The 10,461-nt window shown below is 38.5% G+C and overlaps 1 protein-coding gene and 1 long non-coding RNA gene across 4 annotated transcripts; one reads left to right on the top strand and one right to left on the bottom strand.

Moving 5' to 3' along the window:
- Positions 1-5,483: 5,483 nt before the first annotated feature.
- Positions 5,484-7,232, top strand: LOC133718697 (uncharacterized). Its single transcript, XR_009850526.1, has 3 exons — positions 5,484-5,975; positions 6,491-6,616; positions 6,977-7,232. It is a non-coding gene; the product is annotated as an uncharacterized LOC133718697 (long non-coding RNA).
- Positions 7,233-7,587: 355 nt separating this feature from the next.
- On the bottom strand, positions 7,588-9,508 carry LOC133717797 (MOB kinase activator-like 1B). 3 transcript variants are annotated; one of them, XR_009849952.1, is made up of 3 exons: positions 9,346-9,508; positions 8,581-8,689; positions 7,588-8,440 (listed from the first exon to the last, which is right to left on the bottom strand). XR_009849952.1 is itself a non-coding variant. In XM_062144539.1 (3 exons), the coding sequence occupies exons 1-3, from the start codon at positions 9,355-9,357 to the stop codon at positions 7,735-7,737; spliced, it is 228 nt and encodes a 75-aa protein (XP_062000523.1). In that variant the 5' UTR covers positions 9,358-9,508; the 3' UTR covers positions 7,588-7,734. The 3 variants fall into 3 exon arrangements, 1 of the variants encoding a protein (XP_062000523.1); XM_062144539.1 differs by having other exon boundaries at positions 7,588-7,841; XR_009849951.1 differs by having other exon boundaries at positions 7,588-8,680.
- Between the last annotated feature and the right edge of the window lie 953 nt (positions 9,509-10,461).

The raw sequence follows: 10,461 nt of genomic DNA, 5'->3' as shown, positions 1-10,461 counted from the left end.
CATACTCTTCAAAGAAAACTGGGGCTCGATCAAAACACTAAACCCCACCTCGGATTACCTTGTTACGATCACGCACTGATTCAAAAGAGAACAAGAATAAATCTCTAGCCCGTTCCTGAACCCTAAATTCTTTATCCACCATCCAAGTGTGATGGAAGTGAGCTTTGAATGCCTTTAGATCGACCTATTTACGGGTCAGAGGTTTACCAATCAGAAAAGATTGGGAGGACCTGCGCACAGGACCACCACCAATCTTTCCCAGATCAGGGCGCTGACACCTTCAGTGAGGGCAAGAGAAGCAGCAAAGCTTGTTGTGACAGCATCAATGGAGGCCACTGAATGGAGAGGAGGTGAGGAGAAAGCGATAGTAAGAGGGTAGGGCGTCGTAGAAGACTAGGTTGAGAGAAAAACTCTCCTAGACCTAGCTCGTATCTTAATCAGTTTAAACATTGCTTTATTCAAGAAATTTCCCTATCATTAAGAATTTAAGATACAAAAATGCAAATGACATTTCATGTATCAAGAACTGAAGACCAATGAGACTGCATAGTTTTATTTGAAGAATATAGTAACCATAACAGGAAGAAATTCATAGTCATAACGTCTGAAAACAATATAACGAGAAAATATCATCTCAATCGTGGAAGTCGGTACAAAGCACTATCGCTCTCATCCCAAAACCCTAAGCACAGCCGACGTCGGTTTTTTGCACGATTGCTCTTCTTCCGGTGATGGCTCTGGGCTGGCCTCTGGGCCTCGCCGACGCCACTGCCGGACGGGGATTGCTCCAAGCTGTTGGAGAACTCTTGTGCGGGGCCCGCTCGGGGGGATTTTTTTGCAGGCTGGTTTTTCGCTTTCGATCTCTGGTGACACATCTCGGAATCTGGTGGCTTTGCGTTGCAGGTTTGATAGACCTCGATTTCGGCTTCTTCAACTGGCTACGGTTGCAGGGTTTTGAGTTTCAAGATTGGTGGCGGCGTGGTTTGCAAGGTGCTAGGATTGAGGAGGTTTCGCTGTGAGGTAGGTGGTGGCGGTGTGCTCTGCAGTGTGTTGGGTCACGGCAGGGATCACTGAGGAGCGGCGTCAAGCGAAGCTTTGCTGGAACTGCGCGCGGAGTTTTCAGGGTTGGAGATGATGTTGGGCTGGAGCCAAGCCTAACCTGCTGGGCCTTTTGAGTGGGCCTTCCTTTAGAGTATCTTTGATCTGGATATGTTGGGCTGGGGTTTTTTTACCTTAAGCCCAACCCTATGTTTTTAGCTTTTGTCTAATTACTTACAATAAATTTTCTTGTGTTAGGAACCTAGATCTCTAGCGCCTCCGGCGTAGTACTAATGGAGAATTCCCGCTACCTCTATGTACCGCTGTGGGTACTACCACTATCTTCTTGTCTATCTGTGCCCTTAAATGACAGCGGAAGGGTATGTAACGATCTATTCTGGCTGGTGATGAATATATTACAATCAGTGGTGGATTGATTCAAAAAAAAATAAATAAAAAAATCTTGGAAGTCGGTTCAGCTTTGTTATTGCACTGAATACGCATCTGCATTTCAATCCACCAAACATATGGTTATCATTTTCATTCATAGAAAATGATATAACCATGACACAATACCTGTGTAGAATCAAACCATTTAATAACAGGGCAGCTCAAGCAATGAGGAAACATATAACCATGACACCGCGTAATAACTTGCTTACATTTTCTTATTTCTCAATGCTATAACTAGCTCGTAAAAGTGAAAGTAACAATAACAAAATCCTAGCTTCAGCTGTACAAGAAATCAGACCAAAAAAAAAAAAACTGTACAAGAAAAAGTGCTAACAATCAATAGTACATTCCAACAATTAATTGACTGTGAATTCGATCAAGTGAACAAAATTTAGTATGAAAAATCCAATTCTTCACAGAACATTAATATAGTTATGAATATCAGCAATCTTTCGTTCGAAACAGAATATCAACACGATTCATTCCAAACATGGCCATCGAAACCGTGCACCAAAAGTCGTGCAATGAGGATGATCGGTTTTACCCATAATTAACATCGCCGCATCACTCCTTGAATCTTGAACTTGATTGTAACATTCTTCTAAGCGTCTATTTGCAGCTCTAAATCAACCTATACAACCCAGAGGCTTGAGGAAATGAGCCTAGCAATTTTACAAGTTGCTACTGACTTTACTTATATATTGGATCTTGGCAAGGAAGGATTGTTAGATTTTTAGATACTAAGCTAAAGAGGAAGAAAGAGATGGATGGATTCGATGGAAGAAGAAGAAGCTCGATTGTATTGCAAAACTGAATTTCCCAGATACAAAAAAAATGAATTACGACAAGTGCGGTTCCTTTTTAACTCTATATGACTATCTAATATTTGTGTAAAATACACTTTTACCCTTAACATCCCCCCTCAAGCTGATGGTAGAGAACCCAGCATCAGATTGCAGCAGATGAAAGAGTTAGAAGCTACAGAGAAGCTTAGCTTGAAGTTCTGCAGAAGTACCAACAAGTGACTACGAACCATTTGTCCAATGACAAGTAGATGTTTGTCCTATCCTGGTGGAATGAGTTGCTGTGATTGCCATAGCCCCATATCACAACATATCTGCCTACAATTCATTAATGATCTGTCTGGAGGAGTGGAATGTAGCAACCAAGTGTCTAGTTTACGCAAAGCTTCAGTTTTCTTAAACATAGGTTGCTCCAAATGAAGGTTAGTAGGAACTGATAATGGATATGCAGGTGTAATTGGCAGAGGCTTGACAACATGTAATTGAGAGGCATTGTTATTTGGCTGAGTAGCAATGGAGGGTGGCTTTGGTTGAGTGCAGATGGAAGCAGACAAAGCTTTAGGTGTAGAATTGTAAGTTGTGATGTTGTGTATGTTGGATGTCTTCAGTTGGTTCTCTTGTGGTTGTTCGCAGTAGAAACTCTTAGCAGAATGCCCAGGTTTCTGGCAGATTTGACTTTCACTACAAGAACATGAGGTAATGTTTTGAGGCTGAAAATTTCTGTGATGACATTTGTAGGCAGAGTGACCAGGTTTGTCACAAATTTGGCATACTATTAAAGAACTTGGTGTGCCTTGTTGTTGTTGAGAATTCCTGTAATAACACTTGTAGGCTCCATGACCTGACTTCTCACAAATCTGACAGATAATTGGACCACCATAGGTTTGATTGACACTGAACTTTGGCCTTGAATTGTTGTTTCTGTTATGGTTGACTGAGTTCCTGTGATGGTTGTTGGGAGAGTGAGGATAACTGCTATGAACATTGTCTTCTGAATAATTGCCACCATTTCCTTCATTAGAGCTGAAGTTTCCATTGTAATTTTCAGAATGAGAATTGAAGTTGCCAGTTGCCACTGTGGTTTCCAGAATTTTGAGACTGCATCATGTTAGTTTGCAACATAGTTCCCAGAGAGAAACCACTAAACTTATTTGGCCGTGAGATATTATTGTGAAGAAGAGTACCAAACTGCTGTGAGAATGAACCATCATTATATTGCCGAGAATCATTAAAACCATTGAAGCATTGCTGAGGTATGCCATTGCCATTGTTATTTTTAGCCAAAAAATCAGTTGTAGACCGAACAGATGCACCATTTACAGCTTGCTGAGTCATAGCAGTGTATGGAGGGGTCATGTATCCAACTATAGATGGAGTGCTATGCATCATGTAGGGGGCTTGAAAGGCATGTTGATAACCAGAAGAAGCACTATTATTCATTATTGGAGCATTTTGAAAATTGGGGTGAAAGCCAGCAGGTGTAGATGGGATAGTACTACTCACAAAGTCAGTAAAAGCAGGTGGTTGAATATAACCAACATGACCAATATTAGCAACACTAGGAGCATTATATGCATTCATACAAATAACTTCAGAAGGCAAGGCATAAGATGCAGGAATACCAGATGAATAATTCCATTGAGTGTCTGAAATGAAGAATGAGTATCCATTAGGGATTCCATTGTGAGCAAGCATGACAGTAAGGGGTATCAATGGCAATGCTTTGTGCTTGAGCTCAATTTCACTTTCAGCAGACAACAACAAAGATCTCACTTCTTCCAAACCAATGTTTTTCTTTCCCTTAATTATCTGTCTAGTATGGCCATATTCACTAGGAAGTCCAGCAAGAATGAGACTTTTAACATCTTGATCATTCATTATAACACCGACAACAGCCAAATGGTCTCTAGCAGCTTTGAAACGCAGCAAATACTTTTCAATACTATCAGACCCTTTCTGAATAGAATGCAATTTTGTCTTCAATTGCATAACATGAAATTCTGAAATTGAACCGTACCTTTGCTTCAGGGTAAGCCATACCTCCATTGAAGTTTGACATCCAATAACTAGAGTAAGTGCATCAGTAGAAAGTGTAGTTGTGATCAAAGAAATTACAGAGCTATCTTGTTCCAGCCACTTTTCATAAGCTTGAGTATTATCGACACTCTGAAACTGCGGAGGGCAAGGATAAGAACCATCTACAAACTTGAGCAAGCCAAGACCACGGAGATAGTGCTGCATCAGAAAAAGCCAGGTGGGGTAGTTTGTTTCATCGAGACGAACCGAAACTGAGGTGCAAACTTGAGTCAGAGTAGCCATTGAATTATTCATAATTGAAACTTGGATCTTGAATTTGATAGAGAAACTGGCAAACTGCTACTGAATATGAAGAAAGCTTCGATTGCTTGGTAATTGTACAGGTAGTTTTGAAGAAGAATCTCTGAACATCTTTGTGTACGAACAAGCTTGGATCTTGAAGAAAAATTATTTCGAACAAATTCTGAATCTTGAGGATGAACAGCCACAGAAATGAACTTAATTTCTGGTAATTATACAACGATGAAGAAACTAAAGTAATCCTTGGTATTTGACGAGTAATTGTACAGAAACAATTGTAACTCAAAACACGATCTTGATTTTCTTGTAGTTTCTAGGGTTTTAAGATGAAAAACAAGAAGAAATTGACGAATCGAAATAGATAGCAGCGAAAATCAATGGCGATGAGCAATGGTCAGGCCTCCATGGGCTTTGATACCATGTTAGATTTTTAGATACTAAGCTAAAGAGGAAGAAAGAGATGGATGGATAAATGGATTCGATGGAAGAAGAAGAAGCTCGATTGTATTGCAGCGTTCGAGGTCGGAGGAGGTCGGAGTTGCAGGTTTCTGGGCAGCAAGCTCACCTGCAACTGCAGGTTTCTGGGCAAGGCTGCAACCACGTCGCCGGCGACTCCACCCACTGCAGACCCGTCCGTCCGACCGCTGGCATCCGTCCGGCAAGCTCCGCCGCTCCGTCACGCCTCGAGCCGAGCTGCTGCATCGACGTCCGCACTTTAGCAACAGTGAGGACGTCCTCTTTGGAACCACTCCGTATATATATATACAGCAAGGTTCCAAAGAGGACGTCCTTGCTATACATAATATGCGGATGGGTCAATCTCTGCCGTCCGTTTCTTTAAATGAAAAGCAACTGCTTGGATCGAGGGGGTTACTGTTTGGATACAGAGATAGAGAGAAGCTCAGAGCCTCAGATGGTTTCATTTGCATACGGAGATAGAGAGATAAAGAGAGGGGGAAGAGTGAGGCGATGGGAGCGGAAGACCCAACAACAAATATATATGATTTCCAATCTGAAACTGAAAGAGACGACTGATTCGAGAGAAAGGGAAGAACATGGCGAATCAAGGTGGTTCTTGGGTTTTGATTTGAGGAAGAACATGGGGACGGGAAGAGAACGAACAATGCGAATCTCGGTTCTTGAGTTCATCTGAGAAGAACACAAATCTGGGTATATCTATTTCTTTTTTTTTTTTCTTTTTTTAATAATTTCTTCTGATCGATTACACCGCTTTCATCTTTCGCTTCTGGGTTTTTTCGCTCCATAGAGACAGATAGCGAGAGCGAAGAGAGCAAAGGAAGAAGGGAAAGAAGAAGACATTCGGGAGAAGACAGAAAAGAGAAGGTAAGCTTGAATTTTGGGTGTGATTGATCGGGTTTTGAATTTCGGTGCATGCAATTCTGGGTGGTGCCTATGAATGTGGGTATGTGGGTTTATCTATCTGGGTTTGGTTTGCAATTTGATCCACCTCACCGCCAAACTGAATTTTTTTTTTTTTTCCCCACCTCATCAGTGCGAATATAACTGTTCCCACATTTTTATGTAAAGATTGAGCCTTTAGCTTCATTTTGATATTGGGTTTTGCTATTACTATGTTTGTCACACTTTCTGGAATCAAGTTTATGTTTTCGCTGCTAAGGCTTGGAATTGTCAACAGCATATATCAATCATGGGTTAGCATCAACTTTGTGTATTTTAATTTGAAGGCTTTTATTTCTGTCTAATATATTGTTGGGTTTTGAAGTGGATAGGTTTCCTTATTTTAATCTTATAGCTTTTTGCTTATTAAATTATAGGTGTGTTCAATTCTGGTGGTGACTTAATTTGTTGGTTTGTATTGAAATACTGTGTATCTGTAGATTGGAACAAAGTAGTGGAGATACTATGATTTTGGTCCAAAAGGAGTAGTTGCCCTTATTCGTCTTTCTGGAACAGCAGGGACGGTGGATGTCTGTTACAAGAAGATCATGCCATTGTCCATGAAGGTAGTACGTTGTCATCTTTAAAGATCTGTTCATGTTATCTTCCATTTAAGTCTTTGCAAAGCATATCGGTATTTGACTTTGATTTTCTTTTCTTCATTGATAGGCATTTAGATTTTAGTTTATTTTTCAAGTATTCACGGGCCACAATGCATGTTTGACATTCATTGGGCATTAATTTTGACTGTTCAGTTGCTAGTTTGCCAGTAATCATTAAGTTTTATCACTTCACATACAAATGAGAATTAGATATCCCATTCAGAACTCTCCTGAGTTGCAACTGTAGGCTGCTTTGTGCAAGATGCTTTGCTCCTTGATTTTAACTGAAATTGTTAAATTTTTTGATGTGATTTTTGTGTGCAGGATTTCTATGAGGATATACTTGAGGAGCTTAGCAGGAACAAACATATCATTCTCAGACTATAATTAAAGAGTTGGTGCATGAAAAGCAATGGGATAGGCAAGAAATAGATGACTCGATGAATGTTTGTGGAATGTTTGTAGTAGTAAACACTAAATGTAATGTGAATGTAATGTGCATTTTCTGGAATCACAGTGTATAGAACATGTGAATGTAATGTGCATTTTCTGGAATCACAGAGCTTTGCTCTTGCTATGCTGGAGAAGGTGTCATTTGTTGTACTTTACAGTATTATAGAAGGAATGAAATGGCTTTAGTCTTTGTATATTGTATCCTATTTAGAAATGTTGGTTGTATCGGCTTTGCTTTGGAAGCATTTTGTTTTGTTGGTTGTGGTTGTTGTCTACTTTGGCAACAGAATTGAACTTCTTGTGATTTATTGGAACATTTTGAGATTTATTGAACTTCTGATTTGAACTTCTTGTGATTTATTGCATTTTAAGTCATTTTGCTCCAGATTTGAACTTCTGATGCCATGGTTTTGAGTCTAACATTGCATATTAAGTAATTTTGCTCCACATTTTGCTCCAGATTTTGAGTCTAACACAATATATTAAGTCATTTTGCTCCAGATTGGAACATTTTGAGTCTAACATTGCATATTAAGTCATTCCACTCCTCATTTTCTGGAATCATTACAAATCAACAACAATTGAGTATCCACAATTGAAACCATTACATAATGAATTGACTATGATCCTCACTCTACCATATAATCTTGAAATGATCCAAAATGTCTTCCAAAACCTGCAGAATCAAAGAGACCACAAAATCGTCTTGCCATAAACTGATCGGTGCATCCAAAACCTGCAGAATCAAACAGACCACAAAATCCAGAAGCTGTCATGGTACAAATAAAAACAAAGAAAGTTGATAAAACTAGAAGTTGGACTTAAGTGCACAGTCAGGCATAGAAGGTACATTGATCAATCAACAAAGTAGTCTCTAAGCCAACAGATAAAAAGAACTTTGGAAGAAAAAATTACTATTTCACAATTTCACTGAAAAAAGCATGAAGATTTGCTGACAAATATCAAATGGATTTTGAGTAGGCAAATGGGAGGACCTTGATGCTTCATTTTGCTGCATCTTATGTATTACAATTGAGCACCTTTTGCCTTTCACAGTAGTTATGAATAATTGTATAAACAAACACGTCAGCATTGACAGCAAGTCAGTCAACTTTCCATAGTTTTCCTACTCACCTCTGACCTTTTCCACTACTTATTGACCACTAAACGTCTATAAAATTGTTTGAAATATATCTAGCCATTAAAAATGCATCATGAAGGCAACACTTCTGCTGGAGGTATAACTTCTTTAAACAAACAATAATCTCCTGCTTAATCAGATCTTGATTACTACTCTCCTCCCACTCAAACATCAGTTTCTCTTCCCATTTGCTGCTGTATGAAAATAACTAGTATAAGGGTCGCCATCTCTTGCTTATGCCTCCAACATATTTCCCCTCTAAATACTAGTTCATCAAACCAAACAAACTAACAAATTAAAAGACAATTCAAATTATGATGAAAAAGAGATTTACTGTTGACAGCAAGCCACTCATTTAAATCTTCTCCAGTTGGAAGCTTTACTGATTCTCTTAGGTTCCCACTGCCTAGTGTTGCATCAATGTGCTTTCTCAGCTGAGCCCCCTGCATCAAGATAAGATATACATTAATAAAATCACATGGTTATACCTATCTTGTAGTAGAAATCCAAAAAGGTCGATACACAAACCATAACAAAAGGAGCTCATTAAATTTCAGCTGGAAACTGAAACTAGATAATTGAACAGAGTGCCTTGAAAAGGCAATGACCATCTTGCAAATCTATTGGGAGCTACATTTCTTTTGCTCCATTTCGTAAAGATTAATCAGATCTTTATATAGATTCTGAAAGATGAACCATGGGAATACGAATATCGTCTAAAGCAAGGAGTTTATACCACTGCAGTAAAGATTGCATAAGAATAAAACCTATCACTTCATCCAGAAAACATGATGAATCAATTGTGAAATGAGTTATTATACCATTAAAAGTACAATATCTTGCATCTCTAACATAAACAGAAAGCATGATACATGTATATATCACCACTAAAAGTACAAACCCAATACAAAGCTTAGCACGTTAGCTATTTCTCAACAAATCAATCACAAGCACAGTAGCTATTTCTCAACAAACTCAAAACCAATCACAATAGCTATTTCGCAACAAATCAAACACACCACAAAATCCATATCCCTTAAACTGACCAAATCAGATGCAAAATCTAAAAAATACCAAATACAGAAAACTCAAAGCTTACCTTAGAGAGCATGTTTTCTAGTAGTGAACTGATATGTTTGAGACATTATTCTGCTAAATGAGATGATGAACAACTCTGCCTTTACTTGAGGAATATAAACTTGATCATCCTCTGACTCCATTTATTTGAAACTGAAAAACACACATAAGATCAACAATCGGAAAAAAAAAAAAAAAAAAAAAAAAAAAAAAAAAAAACCCAGAAACAGAAAGAAGAAAAGTCCCAAATATGGAAAAAAAAAACCCTAAATTTTGTAATTGGCAATCAAACAAATCAGAAAAGAGAGAGAATCCATACTCTAGATGTGTTTCTCTGCTTCCAAGTTTCCAACTTTTGGCGCGAAAACTCCAAGGGATGTCGGGACCATAAGAGAGCTACAATTTTCATGAGAGAAAAGAAAAAAAGAAAGCTTCGGTTGCACGATTGTTGCAACCTGAGATGAGTTTATGGTATTTGGAGTTGAGAAGTTTTGGATTTTGGGTGGAGAAAGAGAACCAGAGCCTTCGATGCAACCAAAGTGGAGAGTCTACAGTCCAACTTTGGTTTTCTACTTCGACGAGCGATGGGTTTTTGGGAAGAGATCGATCCAAGCCGTTGCTTTTCATTTAAAGAAACGGACGACAGAGATTGACCCATCCGCAGATTATGTATAGCAAGGACCTCTTTGGAACCTTGCTGTATATATATATATATATATATATTTGTAAAATAGATAAAGGGTAAGGTCATCAAAAATTTGGTGGAATAACACCTCCCCTTCATGGAAGATAGACTGAAAATAAAGGAAGAATAAAAATAAAATAAAGTGAACAAAACAAAAACAAAGGAATGAACATTGGATCAGCCACCTGGCAATCAAGAAGGCGAGAAAGAAGCTGTTGCAAAGCAGGTAGATGCCTTAGTAAGTCTGGGGTTTCAAGTTCCTTGGTTCTCTGTCTAGATTGTATTGAACATGTGAGATCTTTTATTCTAAATGTCATCATATTACACTGGTAATACAATATGAAAAATGTGTGAATTAGCAGTAAACAACTGTACTATATTAAAGAATATGGTACATTCCTATTCCTTTTTGCATTGATAATTAAACATAATATAAAAGTTTAAAGAAAAAAC

Source organism: Rosa rugosa, chromosome 6, assembly GCF_958449725.1.
Source record: "Rosa rugosa chromosome 6, drRosRugo1.1, whole genome shotgun sequence".
NCBI lineage: Eukaryota > Viridiplantae > Streptophyta > Magnoliopsida > Rosales > Rosaceae > Rosa > Rosa rugosa.
The sequence above is the reverse complement of the archived record's forward strand: the minus strand, read 5'-3'. Positions and strand labels throughout refer to the sequence as shown.

What these genes read in the sequence shown, in the direction of transcription:
- LOC133717797 (XM_062144539.1), bottom strand. An exon ending in TGAGTGGCTTGCTGTCAACA is followed by an intron (nt 7,842 to 8,580) that starts GTAAATCTCTTT and finishes TTGATTCTGCAG; the next exon opens with GTTTTGGATGCACCGATCAG.